Consider the following 25,234-nt stretch of genomic DNA (forward strand, 5'->3'; position numbering starts at 1 on the left):
CAGGAAACGTCCTTGTATCCCGAGGGCCATCAGCACCTGGCCAGGGTATATAAAGGACACAAAAGTGGGAGGAAGACGTCACACCTGAGAACACCCAACTCCTCTCAAGTCCTCAACACCACTCCAGCCCACACTCCACCATGACCGGCTCTTGCTGTGACTCCTGCTGTGGCTCCTGCTCCTCCCAGAGCTGTGGAGGCTGCTGCCAGCCCTGCTGCTACCGCGACCCCTGCTGCTGCCGCCCCGTGTCCTGCCAGACCACCGTGTGCCGCCCTGTGACCTGTGTGCCCCGCTACACGCGCCCCATCTGTGAGCCCTCTGGCCGCCCCATCTGCTGCGACCCTTGTGGCCTGCAGGAAGGCTGCTGCCGCCCCATCACCTGCTGCCCAACGTCCTGCACGGCCGTGGTCTGCAGACCCTGCTGCTGGGCCTCCACCAACTGCCAGATCATCAGTGTGCAGGCGCCCTGCTGCCGGCCCCGCTGCTGCCAGCCTGCGCCCTGCCGCACCATCTGCAGGACCTCCTGCTGCAACCCCTGCTGCAACTCCTGCTGCTGAGCTGCCCAACACATAACATCAACTGGTGTGAAGAAAAATGCACCAACTCTCACCACTCCTGCAGGATCAGAGGAGAGATGCAGCCTTCCCAACCATGTGTTCTTCAACCCCTAGCTCAACAGTAACTGCCTAGTTTCCTACATAATTATGCAGCAAATCCTGGCCCTCTTCACAAACTTTGGAAAAATCTCAGCTGTCATCATTTGAATTCCTGGATATTTTTTTAAAATGCATAAATAAAGATCAAAGTTTCTCTGGAATGAAGCTCTAGCCCACTAACTCATCATCTTTTTTCCATTATCTCAAGGGTCTCAGATGGGGTATTTTTTTTTCCAGGATATTATTTTTATGCCTTGAATTTTGCATGGTTCAAAATAAATAAAATTTTATTTCTGGGGAAGCAAATATGTTTGTTTTTATTATTCTTAATCTTCAAAAGCCCCTTTTGAAAAAAGAAAGGATTTTGTGCTATAACACAGGAACAGTTCAGGGGCAAGGTCTGTAATGGTAATGGTAAATCGAATAATTCAGATCATCTCATGTGCTGTACCTCCATCTTCCAATACAACAAATTTTGTGGGAACCATGGGACTACAGCAAGCCTCTGATCCTGAATGTGACTCATAAATGATTTATACACATAATAAGGGGAAGGAAGCTTAAGGTACAGTTCCATTTGCTTCCCCATATAGAAAATTGTGCAGTGATGGATGTCAAATAGTACTTGGAAACCCCGACCCCTGAATGCCCTACTCTGAAGCATCCACTCTCCCATTCTCTCCATGGCTCTCACAGCACCCCCATGGCCAACTCTTCTTCCAGTAAATTGCTGCTGCTGAGAAAAGAGGGACATATATAGCTTTGGATGGAACCATCCTGACTATGAACTTGACATACATTTTACTCTTTAAAAAATAGCACTGGGCAGGTATTAATCCATTTTGGATATTGTTTTGCTGTTAGACACATTTAGCCTGGCAAGGACGACTAATCACAATTGTTCCCCTGAGTTCAATGTTTTGAGTTCCCCACATCTAATCTGAAAGAGTTTGGGGAATGTGCTGTTCGCATGCTTAGGCATACATCCTGCCTGTTGAAGACTCAAGTGAGTAAGCTCTGTGACCAGGGATCTTGATTGAATTTGTCTGCTACCAGATTCCACTGAACTGCACAATATTTGGCAGATAGAAGATATTTGGGGATTATTTGTTGAAGAAATACATATTAAGGGTGTCAGAGGAGTAAAAGGCATGACACCCCATGCCAACTCTTGTCTCATTTTGGACACAAGAATTCTTACAATTATACAGTAAGTCACCTCATGTAGAAAGTTTTTGTTTTTTTAAATGTGGTAAAAGTTTATCAATGAGAAGCCTACTATACTCAAAATATTTACATTTTTAGTATAGCATTTTCTCTTTATTAAGGGTCAAAGAGTTCACCGATAGATAAGCTTACAAATCAAATTTCTTTCTACATGTTCTTGATCAGTGCTTTTAAAATTCTCTAACTATACTTGTTTTCCTCCTCTCAGATTTTTCCTTCTTGGGCTTCTAGAGGCTTCCTTACCTTAGAGTGCTTTCTCAGATAGACAATGCTTTGTTTTCTCCCAAACTCATCATTATTATTGAGTTTTTTTCCATGATAACCCCATGCCCTGGTCAACCACAGTGTCTGGTGGAAGTCCCAGTAAGCCTGTCAGGGACTGTGAAAGCAACATGGTCCTGAAGAAGGAAAAAAACGTGAACCTCCAAGCCTGGATCTAGCTGTAGAGAAAAAAATGTCAGACCCAAGCAAATCAAGATATAAAGGCTACAAAGTGGTTCAGGGAATATTTTCCTACAAGTCCTGACAGTTTGAAACAATAAAAAATCATAGCTGGTTTTGTAAGCAGAAATATGCTCAAGCCTCACACCCAAGGAGGTATTGGAGACTGGGTATAGACAAGATGGGGCCTGAGATCACTTTCCCCTGGGGTCACTACCCAGGCGTTTTATCACATTGGAAGATGGCAACCTTCATCTGAATTAACTCAGGTTCTTTGATTTTTGCATTATATTGGTGGCTTTGCTATTAGTGCCCCATGACTATTTAATTATGCCCAAATATACTATCTCATTAGGGCGTGTTTTAAAATTTTCAGAAGGCTGAGCAGCAGATAATTCTTCCAATTCCTGAGGATATCAGAAACACATAGTCTTTTCAGATGACTCTAAAAATTAGTCATATCACAAATAACAATTGCTCTAAAATAAATACACTATTAAAATTCTTAAATAAATCAGATATTTCTTAACACCTGGGAATGCAGTTCCCACCTCTTACTGTTCAGCTCTGTGGGCTTACAATGTTCCTGCAGATATTTCTGGAATAAGCATTGGCTCAAACACTAACTGGATACTTGCAAGTAACTTATGTAATTCCTGAGATGGGAAATAATGCCAGCCTCAAAGGAATGTTATGAAGAATAAACTAACACATGTGTTTCATGAAGTGTGATGCTTGAAACATAATTAAAACTCAATGATATTCAATGAAGATTGTAAATAACAAAATTCACATTGAGACCTCAAAAAATATATTTTTGATAATTTGGATGAAATGAACAAATTCCTTGAAAAAAATGCAACTTTCCAAAACTAACAGGAAAAAGAAAACAAAGACAGAATATCCAATATGCAATAAATAAATTGAATCTATCACTTGATAACCTGGGGGGGGGGGAGAAATTCACCTTGCTTTGGAAAGATTTAAGCCCAGAAATCAGTGAGCATGTTTCTAAGACAAAAACTACTGATGACACAGGACTAATGCTCCAAAAGTAGATACAAAAATCCTTCTCCTACTGGGGAAAAAAAAAAAAGAAAAAAAAAAAACTTAGCTTTTAAAATATTTCTATAGTATTATTCTCAACTTGTTTCCCCAGAAAGCTTGCAGTAGAAAAGAATGCTCAAAACTTAATTAACTTCCACTGTTAGTAACCCTAAGGGTATGACAGCTACTTCCTGCTATCAAAACATCAACGGGCAAAAGCATCATCAAATTCTAAAGATAATTGGAGACTTTGAAGTTACCATCATTAAGTTCCTATGTGAACTATAAATAGCAAAATATAATGAATCTCCATTAAAGAAGGGAAACAAATCGAATTTTATGACTACCCAAACACCTAAAAGATGTCTAGAGAACTTATTCAGAAGAAATACACAAAAACAAAGAAATGATCACGTGTCCTGGGGTCATGAGCACCTGGCAGGGTATATAAAGGGCCCAGAGAAGGAAGAAGACATCACACCTGAGAACACCCAACTCCTCTCCAGTCCTCAACACCACTCCAGCCCACACTCCACCATGACCGGCTCCTGCTGTGGCTCCTTCTCCTCCCAGAGCTGTGGAGGCTGCTGCCAGCCCTGCTGCTACCGCGACCCCTGCTGCTGCCGCCCCATGTCCTGCCAGACCACCGTGTGCCGCCCTGTGACCTGTGTGCCCCGCTACACGCGCCCCATCTGTGAGCCCTCCGGCCGCCCCATCTGCTGCGACCCCTGTGGCCTGCAGGAAGGCTGCTGCCGCCCCATCACCTGCTGCCCAACGTCCTGCACGGCCGTGGTCTGCAGACCCTGCTGCTGGACCTCCACCAGCTGCCAGCCCATCAGTGTGCAGGCGCCCTGCTGCCGCCCCCACTGCTGCCAGCCTGCGCCCTGCCGCACCATCTGCAGGACCTCCTCCTGCAACTCTTGCTGCTGAGAGCCTATTATAACTAAAGGAGCCTCGGGAGATGAGTGGGTCTATCCTGTAGCCCTTTGGGGCATCGTGAGAGACCACTCTGCATTTTCCTGAGAAGCCCATCCCTCCTCTTTTCCTACTAGCTCTGGCTGTGTCGGGAAGGCACTTTTCAGACCAATTACTGATGAAGACTCCTCTGTCCTCTTTGGACCCTCACCTAACTCCTATATCACGTTGTCTGTTTCTAATAAACTGAATACTTTCAGCATAGAATCATGGTCTTTGTAATACTTCCTTCTGCTAGATTGTCATCATCCAGAGATTTTCAAGGCACGATGCAGAATAATTTTCTTAATTTGCTTTCTGAAACAATCTAAGTAGGTTTTTTTTGTTTTGTTTTGTTTTGTTTTTTTCATAATTATGGTACATGGCAACTACAGAGCATTGTAGCTGATGAGGAAGTTGGAAGTCAGTATTCCAGGATCAGCCACCTGAGAATTGTCCTCCATTGGAGGACATTAGGAGGCCAAATCTGGGTTGACACTTAATTTCTGGCCTGAGGATTTGTTTACTGAACTGATCCCTGTTGGTATACCACAAAGGCCCAGCAGCTTAGAGAAGGAAGGAATCTTTTTTTTTTTTTTTTTTAATATTTATTTATTTCTTAGTTTTCGGCAGACACAACATCTTTGTTTGTATGTGGTGCTGAGGATCGAACCCGGGCCGCACGCATGCCAGGCAAGCATGCTACCGCTTGAGCCACATCCCCAGCCCCGAAGGAAGGAATCTTGACATTCTTTTTTCTTTGTGCCCAAGTGTAAATGCTGTCCTGGATAAAGAATCTCCTTTTGTGTGTTTGAGATTTGAGAATGTTATTGACAACACCGACTCTTGTGAATACTATATCTGCACTTGCTGTCTGGGGCTATTTGCCTTTATGTTCAGAAATATCACATTAGTGGAATTAATCAAGGATGTCCATCTACCCATGTTTATCAAATATCTATTATGAATGTGGCACTAAGATCACCACCCTGAGGGGACACAAAGGAATAAAAAGGTGTCCCAGCTTCAAAAATGTTATAGTCTATTTGGAGAGATGAGGTATAAATAAGAAAAACGTCAAATAATGTATAATATAAGCAATATAAATAAAAATAGTTATAATATAAATAAAAATATGTTAGAAGTCTGTAAACAAGTTAGGATGGCGCCTGGCATTTTGCCAGAGAAATGTTAGGGACTGTAAACAAGTCTGGATGGCGACTGGCAAAATGCCAGAGGGAGTGGTTTGTAAAGTAACACCAGGGAGCCATTAAGTATGGAGATTCCTTATTGGTTGACTGCTGTATCTATTTTATGTTAATTAAGATAAACTGTGTGGAATGTATAAATACCTCTGTTGTCCTACAATAAATGGCTCCTACTCCTGCTGTATCAATCTACACACGTTGCTTGTCACCCCCTGATTATTTTGCTGCAGCCGGACTGCGGCAAAAATAATTTTATAAATAAAAATAGTAAAAAAGTTGAAGATTATAAATGTATTAGTAAATATCATGCAATTGTTTGTCACATATATATTTAAGTGAAAAAAATAAACAAGGTATAAAGTATAAAACCACATTGTGAGGAAAATTTTTGTTGCATTGAAAAACCAGCCTCTACCTCAGAGCAAAGCCTGTCCAAGGAAGGGACATGATCTTTGTCCTTGGAAAGACCCACAGAGCACTCCTAGGCACATTCCCACCCTGCTAAGTTTTTATCTACAAATAACAGGAGAGATCTGCTGCGCCAGGTGTCCCTGACTCAGTCAGGCTAGGTGGGGACCCATAGCAATCCCCTAGCAGCCACCAATCAGCATGAGACAGGGAAATACCTGGGATTCCAGATGACCCTCCCAGTAGTTTATGGTGTTGGGAAACCATGTAGTTCAGCATGAACACCCCTCTTGGCTTAAACCAATGAGTTCAAATGAATCCCCCTCTTGTAGTAACCAATCACCCTTACCCAACTTGTTCCTGCCAGTGAATGTGCTAATCATGTTTTAGAGTTGTTTTATGATTTTCCCGCGGTGTGTGATGATTTGCTAAGAGATGCTATGATGTATGTGAAGTCCCTGCCTTCCCCAAAGAATGTATAAAACTGCTGCAAACCCTGGGCTCGGGGCCTCTCAGCGTCACCAGTTGCTGTGTGTGTGCGGAGGACCAAGCTAGCTCACAATAAATACCTCTTTGCTGCTTACGTCGATCTTGGTCTCTGGTGGTCTTTTGGGGGTCCCAAATTCGAGCATAACAGCATGTCTATATGTGTGTATGCAGGAAAAATTACCTGTAACAGCCAGCTGTGGTGGCACATGCCTATAGTCCCAACTACTCAGGAGGCTGAGACAGGAGAATCATAAGTTTGAAGGCAGCCAGGGCAACTTATTGAGACCCTGTTTCAAAAAATAAAAAGGGCTGGGGATTTAGTTCAGTAGTAGAGCAGCTGAGGTCCAATCCTCAGTACTTAAAAAAACAAAACAAAACAAAACAAAAAAAAACTGTGGCATTATATAACAAAAATCTAACCATAGTTTATGATAGCATTCATTTTCTTTTTTAGATTTTTCTTAATTATATAATTTTTAAATGCACATATATTTTATTTTTAATGGAATATATTACCTAACAGCTATAACTATTTTGGGAAAAATATTTAAACATTTCCCTTGACTATGCTGTACTTTGAAAAACTTACCTATCAAAATCTAAATGGACTTAAAGGAGATAAATTAGACAGCTATTGTTTGTATTACTAACATATTTTCTTTGTTTAACAGAAAGGCATATCACTATGTTATTTGTAGTGGACTTCTCTGATGTCTTCAAAATGTGACCAGATTATTAAATCTTGAATTTATCGTTTATCATTTTATGATCATCTCCACTATAGAAATAACAACACTCTTTTGTTGTGCTCCAAAATAAGTATTGTTTAAAAGTTGCTAACTATTCACCTTAAATATACAATTGTTTTTATCCATTTGTACAGGCAACCAAGAATCTAGATCACTAGATGATATTTTTCAGATTAAAATTTATTTTAATGTTATTGTTGGATATAATTATTTTAAAAGCCCTGGAATTTGTTATGACAAAAATCTCTTCAAATCTAGAACACAAGATAACATTTCGCACATTAAAATGTATTCATAATATTATAGTTAATTAATTAACAAAGCCCTATGATTTGTTATGACAAAAAATCTTCTACCACCACCAGCAATCTACTAAATTTGTTTTGCTTTTTTTTAAAAAAAAAAAAAAAAAAAAAAAGATTTTTGTCCCTAAGATGCCACTTTGCATTGCTGGGCTGTGGAGTTTTCAATAAAGCTTATATTCTTTTTTTAAAATTGATTTTTTTAAAAAATAAATCATGGCAGAATATATTACAATTCTTATTACAATATACAGCACAATTTTTCATATTTCTGGTTGTATATAAAGTATGATGATACCAATTTGTGTCTTCATACATGTACTTTGGATAATGATGTCCATCACATTCCACCATCCTTGCTAACCCCCTGCCCCATCTCTTCTCCTCCCACACCTCTGCCCTATCTAGAGTTTGTTATTCTATCCATGGTTCTGACATCTGTGTTCCCTGTTATCAAAATAACAACCTGATTCCACTTAGCAGAGATTGATAGAGAACTCTATATCTGCCTTCCAGGTATTTTAGTTCTACTTTGTGCTAGTAATAAAACTTGTCACTGAATAATCTTATTGAATGTGTATTTCTATAGTGACTGAGAAGACAACTGGTCATTTACCATATTAAGCACGTTGGGTTTTGTTCTAAATGCAAAATTTAGAGTCTATTAGGCACAAAAAGGATGTGACCTTTTAAATTACTTTTTTAATTTGACAAACATAAGGCACTGTCAGTCACTTCTTAGTTCTTGGCAAGTATCAGTTCATTTAATCCTCATGACAATCCTGACATGTACTTTGGGTCATTATTATATGACCCAAGAACACACAGCCAGCAAGTGGTATGGTTTAAATGAGTGTTGCCTGGTTGTAGTGGTCTCATAAAGTAACAGCTGACTTGCCGCCAGTGTCAAAGCACAATGCCCACCTCCCTCAACCCTACAGTGTGGACACTGGCAACATGAGCCCCATGTTCTCTGCCTGAAGATGAATTTTGGTCCACGGTGGGAAAAATGTGTTAAGGGAGTAAACACTGGGACTGTTTACTGAGTGACTCTCAGATTCTCGATCCTTGTGGATCCTCATACATGGGAAAGAAAAATCTCTTTGGAACGACATTAGATGAGAAGTATTTGCAATAGAGAAATTAGCCCTGTTAACTTTATGTGTTGTCTGAAGAGGCTCCCATGGGGTGGGGTGGGGGTTGGTCTTCATAAAAACTCCAGAGCAACATGAAAATTGATTATGAGGTATTGTGTCCTGAAAAGAACAGAATATATAACTTTTTATCTAGGTTACTATTTAAAAAAAAAAAAAAAAAGTTCATGAATGAAGGCAAGAATGTGAAGCGCATCAAAGGTCATTAGCAATGAGACTGCCTGATTTCTCCCTCCTCTGTCTCCTTAACTGTGGAATGTGTGCGGTCAATTTACATTCCTTTAAAAAATCTGAAATTCCATTTGGGAAACTTTGGATCCTGGGGCCCAAGCTACATTCTTTTGAATGGTGGAAATGCTCCTAAAGTGATCCAAATGCGATCTGGCAAATAATAGGAAGGTTCAAGCTGCAAAGTAGAGATTGCCCTTCATGCACTCCTTACACTGCCCCTGCTGATGTTTCCTAAAGAAGTATGGCCATCACATTTGGAGCAGGGCCACAGCAGAATGACTGGGTGGCAACATCCCACCTGCCTCCCCTCAATAGTGTATTGTATAATATGTTTGCAAAGTAGGGTGAGAAAACCTTCAAAATGTCACTTGGTAGTCATAACACCCATGTTAAGGTGTAGGAAGCAAAACCTTTCCATGACACAACTCTTGTGTTGTAAAAGGCAAGTATAAAAAATGTCACATTGTGGAGATAAAAATCAATAAACAATGTCATGTTGTGGAGATAAAAATCAATACCTGTAACCAGAAACTACATATAGCTTGCACTGAAGAAAAAAAATACATAAGTCTTAGATCTCTTATTTCAATATTTATCCAGTTTATAAAAATAAATGTTTGCTTTTCTGTATAAGAGCTCCCATCCTATATATATATTCTTCTATATAAAATGATAAATATATCCCAAGGAATTGCATGGAAGGATGTCTAACACCTGTCTGATTCCTAGGTAAGTGCTTTCAGATAACCTGCTAAAGAACAGGTACCTAGTCAATGTTCTGTGTATTTCTCTATTCCTTTTTTTTTTTTTTTTTTTTTTTAAATAAAATGAGGTTTCTTGGGACCATTTTATCCAGGTTTCATTGGGTCCTACCTCCTCACAATAAGCAACAATCAAGAGAGGGAGATAAGGAAAGATGTTGGTTAAAACCTATAAAGTCACAGCCTGAGAAGAAAATTAAGTTCTGGTACTCCATTCCACTGAAGATAGGTATAGTTAATAGTACTGCATTATGTGATTTAAAATAGTGGGAGAGAGGATTTTGAATTTCTCATCACAAAGAAATGGTGAATGTCTGAGATACGAATAGCCTGTCTTCTGGTTTGATCAATACACAATGTAAAAATGTACCAAAGCACCCTACTATGCTCCCCATAAAGATACACAATGATCTATCAATTAAAAGGGAGTGGCCATCATCCCAAATGGCTATGAATGCTTAGGTTTTCATGATGAGCAGTGTGAATGCATTCATATTTAGACATGCAACAAGAATCCTTCAATGAGATCATGAGTGTGTCACAAGGAACCATTAGTCAAAAAAATGTCTACTTAATTGGTCAAAAGACAAACAAGAGGGTCATGAGCACCTGGCAGGGTATATAAAGGGCCCAGAGAAGGAGGAAGACATCACACCTGAGAACCTCCAACTCCTCTCCAGTCCTCAACACCACTCCAGCCCACACTCCACCATGACCGGCTCCTGCTGTGGCTCCTTCTCCTCCCAGAGCTGTGGAGGCTGCTGCCAGCCCTGCTGCTACCGCGACCCCTGCTGCTGCCGCCCCGTGTCCTGCCAGACCACCGTGTGCCGCCCTGTGACCTGTGTGCCCCGCTACACGCGCCCCATCTGTGAGCCCTCCGGCCGCCCCATCTGCTGCGACCCCTGTGGCCTGCAGGAAGGCTGCTGCCGCCCCATCACCTGCTGCCCAACGTCCTGCACGGCCGTGGTCTGCAGACCCTGCTGCTGGACCTCCACCAGCTGCCAGCCCATCAGTGTGCAGGCGCCCTGCTGCCGCCCCCACTGCTGCCAGCCTGCACCCTGCCGCACCACCTGCAGGACCTCCTCCTGCAACTCTTGCTGCTGAGAAGTGAGCTGACTCCCGAGCAAGCAATCAACCTTCTGAAACTTGAATTTCCATTTCTCTACCTAACAAACTCCTGACCTGAGCCACCAAGACCCTAAACCAACCTGCCTGTGAAAGGAGACCTGAGCTCATCTCTTAAGACTTGGGATGGTCTCAAGTCTCTGAATAGAAGTAATGTCCTTATTTCCATCTTGGATCTAAGGTCTTGGGGGATGTTTATTTTCTAATAAACTTGACTTCTTTGGCCTCACAAATGCTGCTTTGGTTTTATTTACTAAAAATGTTACATTAAATTTCAACTCAGTGAAAACTGTGCTGGTTGCCTACCATCTGCATGGTATACCAGAGACATTAAAACAGACCTAAAAATGTTCCCCTCTCTTTAAAACATTTCTATGGGGATGAGTGAAATCCACCATAATTTGACAAAAGAGTATAGTATGAAAAAATAAAAGTAAAATATACTACACAGTGTCAACAGATAAGTCACTGTTGATTGGAGAGAACAAGAAAGATTGAAAGAAGCTAGAATTTTTCTATGAGTTAAGGTCCTGGCATCCAGAAAGGGCACCAAAATTATGGGCAAAATTACAGAGGGAGGTACCATAGAGTTGTGCAGAGGAAAGTCAGGCTAGGAGCACTGGATATATGTACAGTGATAGTATAAGAAAAATTTGAAAAATGTGTATGATTTATATATTAGTCAAAGGAGTGGGTAAGCAAACACTAAGGGGCTGTTGAAAGCTTTGGGGCAGGAATTGACATGATAGTATGAAGTCTATGGAAGCTCCTTAAAATGACAGAGGTCAAGTCCACAGATTTAAAAAAACATACAGAAACTAATCAGGAGGCTGTTGCCCTGGTGCAAGTGACGTAAGCTGAATTAAGATGATGGCTGTGGATTAAGAACACATGATGAATATGACAGATTGGAAGCCCAGAAAGCAAATTCACTAAGTTGGATACAGGAAACATGGAACGATTAGGGAACCAAATGTGATATGTTGCATTTCTGAGGGAAACTCTTCTGGTCTGCAAACAAAAGAATTTTAACATATTTGCATTTATTTACTATGAATTTAAAATCACTGCTCCACAATATATTCTTCCCACCATCCCATATTTCTCTTCTTGAGCTATTCTAAAATATTCAAAATAAAAGCAGGAGACACGGAGTTTTACTAATGCTAATTAATCCTGGAAATCAGCAGGGCATAAAGAAAAAAGAAGTGGTCTAAGAAAGAGCGGGTAGGAATTTTATACCCAACTCTTCTGGCTACAGATTGTAGCAATGCAGAAAGTCATTCAACTTTTCCAAAATGTGTTTATTCCCAGACTCAATAGTATTCTAGCATAAACTAAAAAATAAAGTAGAAGTGGTCCATACCACAACAGCAGTGTTCCAATTTAGAACTCTGATGCCATACAGTTGACACATTTTCTTGATTAATGCTTCCTATTGATACCACACTGATTTTGTGCACTAGAGCAAGATATGAGACAGACAAATAAGATCTTGTTTTCTTTGCAAATCCTTAGTGCTCTGTGAATAGTAAAATTAAACAAACATGCTATTTATATTAAGAATGATATCAGGCTGGGCATGGTGATACATGCCTATAATCCCAGTGGCTCAGGAGGCTGAGGAAGGAACATCATGAGTTCAAAGCCTCAGCAATAGCGAGGCACTAAGCAGCTCAGTGAGACCCTGTCTCTAAATAAAATACAAAATAGGGCTGGGGCTGGGGATGTGACTCAGTGGTCAAGTGCCCCTGAGTTCAATCCCTGGTCTTCCCCCAAACAAATAAAACAGATGTCAGTTTCTACACCTACAATATTAAGAGGTTGGAAATGATGATTTATTTATCTTTAACCTCCACTATTCAATGATTACATGTAATCATACCTACTGACATGGTTACCATAATATGAACTGGCATGAATCATATTCCACTGTAATTCTATTTAATATACAAACTGATATCTCATAAAAACTTATGTGCTTCTACTTATTATTGGAAGGAAAGAATAAACGTATCACAGGTAGCAACATGTCAACACTTTTTTTCATGGTCAACACTTTTTTTCATGTAACCCTAAACAGTGAAAAGCCATGTTCTTTTTTTGGCAACTACCAGGAGTTGCTTAAACTTTTGCTAAAATTTGCCTTTTTGTTTTTTTAACAGTTACCAAATAATAAAGTCTACCATAAGAAACTATAAAGCAGCTGAAATTTATTCTAAAGCTTTTGAATTTATAAACTATTTAAGTACAATTGATCATTCATTTCCTAAACTGTCTTCTGTTGTGATCTAGAAAAAAAGAAAAGAAAAAACTTTTTTTTTTCTTTGTTTCCTTTTCATAAGTCCAACTGTCATGCTCTTTGGTCCAATATCATTTTATAAAACACATGTGTAGTAACCTAAAGTGAGTTAAACTGAAAGTAAATCCTGCCTTTGAGAAATAAATGCATCTAAACAATCCATATAGCAATGATGTTCACCTTTTGTGGAGCTGAATAAATTTCTCTACAAATGTTTTATGATTTTTCACAGTTATTGATATGAATTTTATCCTATTTCTTATTAAATTGGAATGGAATAGCTTTGTTCCATCCACCCTCTTGAGTTATAGATGTTTTCGCAAGTATGACTGTCTGAAGAATAGGAGAGAATTTCTTTACCAGAAATTGAAAGGATGCAATATCTAGAGTGATCTATGAATTTCTATGAATGTGGAGTTTATCAGTTTCTGCCTAGCTTATTGTAGAGACTATAATCTTACCAATCTAAAAATATAAATATAGCCTTCATCTAAGTGGCCTTACATGAAGGCATTCCTTGATTAATAGTTCTTTTCTGGAAATGTTAGTTCTGGTGAATATGATTTCAAAATCACAACATCGTATAGGTAAAGAGTCACCTTGTCAGATGCCACAACCACAAGCATGAGGCTTGAGTGGGAATTACGGCATTGTTTGAAAATGAAACATCAACATTGCCACCAAGGACGAACACATTTAGTGAGCATTAGCTGAGCAATCAGGAAAAACCTATTTGGAGATATGTTTAAAGTAACTCAGCATTTGAATAATCAGAGGGCCCTTTAAAAAACTGGTTTAAAGACTAATAAGATAAAAATGCCATCACAAACGGAGGAACTGGCCAAGGCTTATAAAAAGCCCGAGGTGGAATAAGAAGCCATAACTCAGAAACATCCTTTTGCAACACAATCCTCCAGCCAACCCCTGATACCATGGCCTGCTGCTCCACCAGCTTCTGCGGATTCCCCAGCTGCTCCACCAGTGGGAACTGTGGCGCCAGCTGCTGCCGCCCCAACTGCTGCCAGACCGGCTGCTGCCAGCCCAGCGGCTGCCAGGATAGCTGCTCCCAGCCCAGCTGCTGCCAGACCAGCTGCAGCCAACCCAGCTGCTGCCAGACCAGCTGCTGTGGCTCAGGCTGTGGCTCTGGGAGTGGAATTGGAGGTGGCCAGGGTGGAGCCTTGAGCTACCGCATCAGGTGGTGCCGCCCAGACTGCCGCGTGGAGGGCACCTGCCTGCCACCCTGCTGCGTGGCGAGCTGCACACCCCCCACCTGCTGCCAGCTGCACCATGCCCAGGCCTCCTGCTGCCGCCCATCCTACTGTGGACAGTCCTGCTGCCGCCCAGCCTGCTGCTGCTACAGCTGCCCACCACCCTCCTGCTGTGAGCCCACCTGCTAAAGCTTCCTTCTGAGAAGAATATCAAGAAGATGGCACTTCAAACTAACCAAAGTAGAGTTCCAACAAATTTCTGAACTCCAATACCCATAACCCAGCTCACAACTCCTTGTCACACAGGTACATGATTTCCCTAGGAAGTAGAATCATTTTCGGTGGAAGATCAAAAACTTTTCATAGACCTTAGCATCAACAGAAGACCTACAATCTGAAAAAGGATGTGTGATATTTTACTATAAATGTCATTTAAATTGTTTCAACAGCTTCTTGGGACTAGAATTTAATAAAAGCCATCTTTTCAATGATGAGTCATTGTTAGAACTTTATTTTCTTTGGAATCTGTTAAATATGGGTTTTTGCAAAATCTCTACAAAGCTCTATAGTTTTTCTTTATTTTTATTCTTTTCATAACGATCTTTGAAAGTGGTTTTTGTTTTATTTTGTTTTGCTAGTAAATGGCCCAATATTCTTCAGCCAAAGTACACAATTAAAAGAACCCAATGCATTTATGTAGAATAAATAAATAAAAACACAACAGTAGTCAGCAACTGTTTCCCAACGCCCTCACATGTACAAAGTGGTGGGCTCAGAATTAGAAAAGATCAGTTTTGCAAAAAAGGAAGTTCTTGTGATTCAGCTTTTTGAAGTGCTGCTAAACCCATCCATGCATCCATTTGAGTTGGTGTATAACTCTTTCAATATCAAAGGTATACAAAAGCAAATGCAAACTGGGGAAGATCATAAACAAAAGGTTGTAAAACATCACCATAAGATGTAGAGGTGTCCTGATTTCTAGTCCCAGCTTTGTAACTAACAATCCATGGCTTCCTCTTTCTTTGTTGTTCATTTGTTTTGGTACCAGGGATTAGACCCAGGGACACTATACCACTGCTATATCTTTTTTAAGCTTTATTTTGAGAAAGAGTCTTGCAAAAGTGTCCAGGCTGGCCTTGAACTTTGTATCATCCTGCCTCAGCCTCCTGAGTAGCTGGGATTACAGGTGTGCTATCCCTGCCCCCAGTTCAATTCATGACTTCTTGGGCAAGTCACTCCACTTACCAGGACACCACTTCTTTTTTATTTTTTATCTCTTATGGGTATGTATTAACTATACAGACTAATGAGTCTCATTGTGGCATATTTGTACATATATATATGTATGTGTGTGTGTATGTGTGTGTGTGTGTGTGTGTGTATATATATATATATATATATAATTCAATCAGTTGGACTTCCCGTGACCTCCATGAATTATCTCCCTCTCACCCCTTTCTCTACCCAAGTGGTCTCCCTTCCGCTTTCACGTCATCTCTTTTCTTTTTCTTTCTCCTTTAGATTCCAAATGAGAGGAAACACGTGACACTTGTTTTTCTGAGTCTGACTTATTTCAACTTAGCATGTTCATACACAAATAGATAACTTCCTAAACAAGTGGCATACCATCAATCCCTTCAGATGTCCCAAGGGGAAAAAAATGTTGAATGATCAAACAATATTCCATGCTTCATCACCATCTTTAAGGTTTATAAAGCACATTAAACTATATATTATATATATTTAATATACACAAAGCATATTAGACTATATTGTATGTAATATATACCATATTATAAAGTTTTATATATATTTAATACATTAATACATATTTAATACAAATTTATAAGTATTAATACATTTAACACATACAATACATATATAATATATGTAATATAATAATATATACATAATATGTTTAATATATACATATGTAGCACTTTAGAAAACCAAGTGTCATTAAAGGGACTTAGGTGATCTGCAATAAAGAAACTTCTATAGCCATCACTCTCAAATTGATTTAGCCAAGAAATCCTCTGTTCATATTTTGCTTGTTAATGTCCTGTCTCTCTAATGCTATTCCAAGCATGCTTTGGAAAATGATGAGAGGGAGTACCAACTGATATTTTCACAATATATATACAATCCTCTCATGTATTGTGAAACAGAAAATATGATGTTGGACCATGCACTGTCGATATCACTCTTTTTCTAATTTCCAGAAAGTGTTCTGAAATAAAGCAAAGATAAAATAAAAGATACACAATGTTTCCATTCCATAGGATACAATCTTTGGTCATAAAATCAACATGGCGAGCCACCACTGGGAGTCAAGGGACATGGGAGGTGATTACTTTAAAGATCATGGGGTATTCTTCTGGGATGATGAAAAAGTTTTAAAATGGAGAGGTGGTGGTTGTAGATTAAGGCACTGAATGTCACTCAATTATATACTTCAACATGATTAATTGATGTTATGTGAATTTCACCTCAATTTACAGTAACTGAAGGAATGTGACCTCCACTCATACAATTTTACTAGAACTATATAAAGGTGCCACTTTTATCTAGTATGAAGGTATGAAGGTGCCACGTCATACCTGGGCATGCAGCTTATGGAGCCTACAGCATCTTGGTATGAAGAACAATGCGCTCCTTCCTCAGAATGGACAGAACCCCACATCAGGGCACAGCCTGCATTTCTGCACTTAGTGGTCAACATTCTATTCCCCCAATACACAGATTTCTTGTCTCTCATTAGGATAAAAAGGTTTAGTATTGATGTACCTTTCACTTAGAAGGGCTTTAGCTCAGAAGCACCAAAAAGAGCTGGGTTGGCATTCAGGTGAACTGAGAAAGATCCTAATACTTGGTTTGTAATAAAAAAGTTGTAGGTGAGAGGAGATCCTTGACGTGTATTTGCTGTCCAGTCCAGGTCACCAGAACAGGAGCAAGGATGCCCTTGGTGTGCTCCCTTGGCTGATGCATTCACCAGATCTCATTCCTTGGAAGTCTAAGTGAGGCAGATGCAACTGGATTAGAAAACTAGTAAAATGGAAGTGAAGGATTTGGAAGAACCCCCAAAATTTGTAACTAGAAAACATGCTTCCTAACTTCTTTTTTTAATTTGTTTTGTTACCTTTTGGGTCTGGCATCACAGATTGAACCAGGGCACTTAAACACTGAGCTACACCCCTAGCCCTTTTTATTTTTTATTTTGAGACAAGGTCCCAGTAAGTTGCTAAGGGCTTCCCTAAGTTGTTGAGGCTGGCTTCGAACTGGCAGTCCTTCTGCCACAGGCTCCCAAGCTGACATAAAGAAAGACACGAAGAAAAGACAACTCAAAACATTAGTGTCTCTCCTAAATAGAGGTCAAATGGTCAAAAATAATAGCCCCAAACATGTCCTTTCTTCTTATGGTACTAGAATGGCTTGGGCCCTGCAACCTGAAAGAAGTAGTGAAAACCAAAGAGAATAAGCACAGTAATTTTTTTAAAATCTTTTATGTCTTGGTACTGGCATGTTACCCCCCAAAAACAATAGAGTTGTAACACCATGAATGCTTGTGACTTGTTTCTCTATTTCCGTGGACCCAATCAAGAAGTCATGGGTTCAAGTGGTAGAAGAAAAGATGCCGGTTAATTCTCATTGATTGGGGGGAAGTAAGGGAATGTTCAGATTAGTTTTCATTCTGTTGCTGAGGAATAGAATTCTCACTGTAATGCCAGTGGCTCAGGAGGCTGAGGCAGGAGGATTGGGACTTCCAAGCCAGGCTCGGTAACTTAGCAAGGCCCTAAGTAATTTAGCAAGACCATGTCTCTAAATAAAAAAATAAAAATGGCTAGGAATGTGCTCAGTGGTTAAGTGCCCCTGGGTTCAATCCCTGGTTTTAAAAAAGAAAAACATAATAATTCCCTAAGGGCAATTCAAGATCAGAACATGGAAACCGAGTTAAATTGAAGAAGATGTTGAAAGCATTACCGTGGTGGAAAAGCCCAGAAATTGAAATCCAAAGTGCAACACTACTATCTACAGTGCTATTATCAATAAAGTATTTCAACTCCTCAAATATCTAAACTTTTTGCAAGCGAAGATTTTTTTATTAGTGTATTATAGCTATACATAATTGTGGGGTTCATTCCGACATAACCATACATGCACGGAGTATAATTTGTTCCATTTTAGTCCCTAGTACCTTCTCCCTCCCTCCTGTTCTTCCCCTCCCTATTTCCCCTTCTCTACTTCTTTGGCCTTCCCCCTATATAATTATCTTTATAAATTGGTATACTTTATAGGGTTTATAAAGGTGGAATTCACTGTGGTACAGGCACACAGTGTAATTTGGTCAAACTCATTCCACTGATCCTCCTCTTTCCTGTCCCTCTCCACTCCCCTTCCAACCCCCTTCCTCTGGGTTTTCTATCATCTTCATAGAGCTGGTAAATCTTCTTTAATATCAAAGATTCTGCCAAGTATAGATATAGATATAAATTCAATAGCTCCTACAAGCATGACAATGACTAATGCCCATTTTAAGCATCCAAGGAAAGATTAGCATGTCAAAGAAACTTAAGAAGCAGCCAGAAATTCACAAAGAACATGATCTTCTATTTCAAATAGGATGCGAGATTTTCAAATATGTCTTAATTCTTACTTGGGAATAGTTTATGACTTCTGCTCAAAACCTTCATTTCTGGACAAAGAGAACAGCACTCAGTATTCTGGTTCAAAGCCCCTGGCTGGCATTTGAACTTCCCTTTCTCTGCAGTACAGCCCATGCTCCGTGGAGGCCTGGTCACCTTTCATTTCACCCAAACCTTCATCCTTAATGGGCTGGAAAAATTATATGATTTGAATGCGGCAACAGATGAAGGCAGGCTAGTCTCTAACATCTACAACGATCCGCATACTGTAGTTCTAACAAACTACTGACACATACTCCATTGTAAATATATTGAATATAACTTTATGCAACTAAAAACATTTAAATTTATAAAATATCCTGAGATAAAAGATTAGGCAAAGTCACAATTAAGTTCACACTTTGGGCACATGTTCATGAAGCTATTAAAAAATAAACAAAATCTCTAGCAAAGTCTCTAATTAACATTTTTATTATTTATGCTAAGCTATACCTCTTCACTCTCAAGAAAGAGGAAGAAAGAGGGCAAGTTTTCACATCTGGGTTTCCTCCCTTCGATTTTCCTTAGAACAACTGCTTACTTGAGGGGGAAAAAACGGGAACTAGCTATTGTGGTTCACAATTTAGTCTGGAGTCAGAGAGTGGAGGGTCACATTCCAGCTTCACATTGTGACCTTGGTGTGACCTTGGACCAGTTAATTAAATCTGTCTGTGGCTCATTTTCCTCACCTGGATTATCAGAGTAGCAGTGATACCCACCCCATAAGATTGCTGAGAAAATTAAGTGAATTGATACATATAAGGTATTTGAAACATTGAGGTATTATAACAAGCACCCCCAAAATGTTATAAATGACAACCCATTCACATTTACCAGTATGAAAGAACGCATCACTTTTCTGACCAGTATAATCTAGTCTTGCTTCACAGCCATTAATATTGGGGGCCATGAGCTAGGAATTGAGCTCCCATGGGAGACCCTATTATCCAGTTATAAGGGTCAAACTTGAGTAATACTGACACTCCTTAAAGGTGAGCAGCATTAGTCAATTATCCTTTGGGCAATGGAAAAACTTTAACAAACATGAGGGATTAGGGGTTATGCTCTCAACGAACGCTAGTGACTACTGCACCATGATACAGAATCCTAATTGAAAGCCAAATAAAAACAACTTTTAAAGGCTTTAAGAAGGTTGACCAAATAACTCAGGAACAGGACAATTAGCATTCAGAGGCAAATTATTTAAACACAAACAAGGAAAAAACTTTGGGAATAAGGAAAAGAGAAGCTGACCAAGGATTATAAAAGGCCCCATGTGGCAGTCACTGCTAAAATTCAAGAACTTCTCTAAGCAACACAATCCTCCAGCCAACCCCTGACACCATGGCCTGCTGCTCCACCAGCTTCTGCGGATTCCCCAGCTGCTCCACCAGTGGGAACTGTGGCGCCAGCTGCTGCCGCCCCAACTGCTGCCAGACCGGCTGCTGCCAGCCCAGCGGCTGCCAGGATAGCTGCTCCCAGCCCAGCTGCAGCCAACCCAGCTGCTGCCAGACCAGCTGCTGTGGCTCAGGCTGTGGCTCTGGGAGTGGAATTGGAGGTGGCCAGGGTGGAGCCCTGAGCTGCCGCATCAGGTGGTGCCGCCCAGACTGCCGCGTGGAGGGCACCTGCCTGCCACCCTGCTGCGTGGCGAGCTGCACACCCCCCACCTGCTGCCAGCTGCACCATGCCCAGGCCTCCTGCTGCCGCCCATCCTACTGTGGACAGTCCTGCTGCCGCCCAGCCTGCTGCTGCTACAGCTGCCCACCACCCTCCTGCTGTGAGCCCACCTGTTAAGAGCCCGCCTGCTGATTCTCAACTTGAAGTTTCAAGTTTGCACTCAGGCCAGGAGCTAATTATCTTGTCAACCACTCCTGGAACACTAACAAATCCTTGATCCTTTATTTGGCTTTTGTTATGGGGGTTACCAAATAGTGGGACACACAGAACTATGTGTTTCCACTCCGGAAAGACTTTGATCTCTCCTCTGAGGAAAACACAGATTTGACTGAAGAAATGAGAAAAGCATTTGTGATCTTCTGCAGATATTTGACCACACTTTCCGAAGCTCATTGAGGAGGAGCCCAATGGAAGAACTATCTCTTCTTCTCAGATACTTTCCCCTCTGCTACCTCACCACCCTGCAAATTGTAACTCTTATGGAAGAAGAAGAGTATGCCAATATCTAATAAATTATATCTAATGGTGAAGCAAAAAATCTCTTTTCTTTATTGTGTTTGTGACAGATATTTCACACAAAGTCACATGGAAGATTTCAATCGGTTTTTTTATCCTACACTATTCTTCTTGTTAGGAAATGTGATGAAGTATGGTGGATGTTAAGCCCCATAAAAATACACAGTAAAGTCAATTACCCTAGGGTCTCCGAAATGTCCTAGGTTCTGTCACCACACATTGGCTTCTCACAGTGCTTTTATAAATAAGACAGGTATAGAATCTAGAGTCTAAACATGACTTATTCTTCAATCAGAGTGTTACAGGGGACAGGCGAGGCAGGACACCAAATAGAAAACAGAAAGCAGGCTTATTTGGCTATAGTCAGGTTCAGAAGGCAAAGCTTTCACTGTAATCAATCAATCCTCCTGCACCCTGAGGAGAGGCAGTTTAGAACTTTATACCCAGTGTGTAAGGGGAGGGGCTCAGAAGTTCACAGTCTGCAGAACTTCACCCAAAAGCAGCATTTTCTTTCACTGTTCTGGGCAAGTCAACCTTTCTTCTCTCCTCCTGCCAGTTGTTACCATGGAGTTACCCAATTAGTAATTTTTTCTTTTATCTTAGAAAAGTAAACATCTCTGTGAAGCTCCAGCTCAAGGCCAGAGGCCTGTCTTTTTTTTTTTTTTTTTTAATCACACTTTGCATTTGCAAACACACTTCTACAAACTCCAATACCAGATAAATGTTTGTGAAAAACTAGTAAAGGGGCGTTCAGCACCTGGAGTGCTGATCTCTTCCAGGCCAGAGGCCAAGTAAGATAGAGCAACAGGGAATAGAAAGTTTACCTTATTGAACTCTTCTATAGAGACTCTTCTGCTGATAGTCCTAAGATTAATTATGGTGAAGATTTCTGGAGAAGCTTAGTTAAGAAAATGAAGCTTAATTTTCTGTGGAGCCACTACAAGAGGGATGAAATTTCAGACCATCTTCAAACAGTGGTAATACGTGCTAATAAAGCACATTTTTCTGTTTGTATGGAATCTCACAAGTTAGAGCAAGAGAAATATAAGGAGGAGAAAACTGAAAAAAATACAGTCCCAATGAGATGGAGTTTTTTACTCCAAAACTTTTTTCCCGTTTCCTGAACAGAAAGTGAGAATAACAAGTGCTTTGTTCAATATTTCGAATTAACATATGATCTTTGGTTTAAAACATTCAAAATATATATATATATATATATATATATATATATATATATATATATATATACACATACATACATACACACACACACACATTATATATAGATAATGTATATATGTATATAAAATATATATATTACGTATATATGTATATATGCACATATATACACATATATGCATATTTATTGTATATAAACACATTTGTATATCATACACATACACAACATATTTATACACTTTTCAACCTAAGTGTCAGGAAATGCTTCATGTGTTTAGATGGTTTTTTAGACAAGGTTTAGGCTTAATTCACAGTTCCCTGGACTTAAACTAGAGGGTACTGAAAGTATTTTTTTTTTTTTAATATAAAGAATAGCACTTTGGTTAAATTCACAAAACTTCATTCATTTCAATGTTAATTAGAACTGGAAAATTAGAAAGCATAAACAAAGGTAACAAACAGTCAAAGAATCATCCAGTCCAAAGAAAAACCTCTGAATGACAAAACAGTAGCAGAGACATATTCTATCCTCTTTCCCCCTTGATTCTAACTACTGACCACTTTTCTTTTTTGTTTTTTTTTTTTTTTAAAGAGAGAGTGAGAGAGAATTCTTTTTTAATATTTATTTCTTAGTTTTCGGCAGACACAACATCTTTGTTTGTATGTGGTGCTGAGGATCGAACCCAGGCCGCACGCATGCCAGGCGAGCGCGCTACCGCCTGAGCCACATCCCCAGCCCCTGACCACTTTTCAATATTACAACCTAAATAGCTCTTGCTGAGAAAAAATAAATAAAATAAAATTACAAGTGACTTTGGTAAAATGCAAATTCAGCTTTTCATCATGACCATGAACTGCTAATCATTCCTTCAGTCTGCATTCCACAAGCAATTATTGAGCATCTACAAGCAAGGTAGTATAGAGGCACCATGTAGACAACCAACGTGAATCTGACATGAACTTAGGGATCGTGCCCTTAAGGAATGGATGACTTAGTAGAACAATTAAACATTTTTAGCCCTGGAAGGCGTCTGAGAGATCATCTCATTTTATAGATGAGTAAATCATTGTTCAGAGAGATTAAGTGACTTTTCTGGGCTCACACAGTCACATAGTTGTAGAACCAGTTTGCAAAGTTCACTTAGTTTAATTAAATGCAGTGAAGATCTCAGTCCCCTAATCACCTAAAGCTTGGCCCATTTAATGTCTCTTTCAGCTTCAAATTCTATTATTATTTTAAAATTCAAACTCACCAACTAAAAATGATTGAGGTCTTATTGATTGGGGAATGATTCAATAAATTCTGATATGATCAGCCTCTGGAAAATTGTATAGCTATTAAAATGAGTTACAAATATAGGATATATTAAGAATTTGAATAACATAGATAAATCTTATCCATAGGTCCACAAATCTATACATGAATTCTTAGAAAAACAACCTACCATGAAAAAAGGAGAAAATCTGGACAGACCTATAACTAACAAGGAGATTGAATCAGTAGTCAAAACTTCCCAAGAAAGAAAATCCAAGAACCAGATTTATTCACTGTTGAATTCTACCAAAGAAAAATTAAGACCAATCCTCAAAATCCTCCAAAAAATTGAAGAGGAAAGGACACTTCCAAAGTCATTCTGTTAAATCAGCCTTACTAAAGTCAAGTAAGTACACTCTAAGGAAAAAGAAAATCCCTTATGAATAATCATAGAAAAAGCATTAACTTAGTATTAACAAACAATGTTCAATGGCACATTAGAAGGATTGAAAAATCACTACCAAATAGGACTTTCTCCTAGAATGCAAAAATGGTTCAACATACACAAATCAATCAATGTAACATACTGCTTTAACAGAATTGAGGAGAGAATACACAATCATCTCAACTGATCCAAAGGAAGCATTTGAAAAAATTCAAAACCCTTTCATAATTTATAAAACAATCAATAAACTAAGAATAGAAGCAAATTAATCAATATAAAAAGTGCCACATATGAAAATAATATACTTCCCTTATACTCAACAATGAAAGACTAAAACCCTTCTTTCCCCTAAGATTAGGAACAAGATAAGAATGCCAACTTTTATCCATTTGATTTATCAGAGTCCAGGGTGTTTCAGCCAAAGCAATTGAAAAGGAAAAAGCAAATCATCTCTGTTCAGAGACAATATAATCCTTGATATAGAAACCCCTAAAGATTTTTTATACACGCACACTACAACCAATAAGTGAATTTAGCAAAGTTACAAATACAAAATCAGACACAAAATATCATTTGAATTTCTATACATTAGCAATGAACAATCTGAAAAGGAAAGTAAGAAAGCAATTCCATTTACAATAGCATCAAAAAAAAAAAAAACACTTAGAAATAAATTAACCCAGGGGAAATAATTGTACACCAGAAACTGCAAAATATCAACTGAAATAAATTTCAAAAGATGCAAATGAAAGATTTCCCGTGTTCATTGATTGGAAGACAATATTGTTAAGATAAAAATATCAACAAAACCTACAGACATAATGAAATCTCTATCAAAATCTCAGTGGTGGGCTGGAGTTGTGTCTCAGTGGCATAGCACTGACCTTGTATATGTGAGGCACTGGGTTCCAGTCTCAGCACCACATAAAAATAAATAAACAAAATAAAGATATTGTATCCATGTATAACTAAAAAATATTTTTAAAAAAATCTCAGTGGTGATTTGCACAAATAGAACACTTCATCCAAAAATTCATATATAATCATGAGGGATCCAAAATACTAAAAACAGTCTTGAAAAAGAAGAATAAGGTTAGTCTCACATTCCTGATTTTAAAATTTATTATAATGCTGCAGTGATTAAAACGTTGTAGAACTACATAAAGACATACATATGGACCAGTGCAATAGAGTACTCAGAAATAAACTGTCAGATAT

General features: G+C 39.3%; 3 protein-coding genes and 1 pseudogene across 3 annotated transcripts; all 4 read left to right on the forward strand.

The window, feature by feature from the left end:
• The first annotated feature begins 140 nt into the window (after positions 1–140).
• LOC143410473 (keratin, high-sulfur matrix protein, IIIA3A pseudogene) lies at positions 141–557 on the forward strand (annotated as a pseudogene).
• Positions 558–3,908: 3,351 nt separating this feature from the next.
• Positions 3,909–4,301, forward strand: LOC143410352 (keratin-associated protein 2-1-like). The gene has a single exon (XM_076871192.2). It carries the CDS (start codon positions 3,909–3,911, stop codon positions 4,299–4,301), a length of 393 nt encoding a protein of 130 aa, XP_076727307.2.
• Positions 4,302–10,338: 6,037 nt separating this feature from the next.
• On the forward strand, positions 10,339–10,731 carry LOC143410044 (keratin-associated protein 2-1-like). The gene has a single exon (XM_076870714.1). The coding sequence runs from the start codon at positions 10,339–10,341 to the stop codon at positions 10,729–10,731; it is 393 nt and encodes a 130-aa protein (XP_076726829.1).
• A 9,557-nt stretch (positions 10,732–20,288) lies between these two features.
• Positions 20,289–20,738, forward strand: LOC143410287 (keratin-associated protein 1-1-like). Its single transcript, XM_076871074.1, has one exon. The coding sequence runs from the start codon at positions 20,289–20,291 to the stop codon at positions 20,736–20,738; it is 450 nt and encodes a 149-aa protein (XP_076727189.1).
• The last annotated feature ends 4,496 nt before the right edge of the window (positions 20,739–25,234 follow it).

This window comes from Callospermophilus lateralis, chromosome 11, assembly GCF_048772815.1.
Source record: "Callospermophilus lateralis isolate mCalLat2 chromosome 11, mCalLat2.hap1, whole genome shotgun sequence".
NCBI lineage: Eukaryota > Metazoa > Chordata > Mammalia > Rodentia > Sciuridae > Callospermophilus > Callospermophilus lateralis.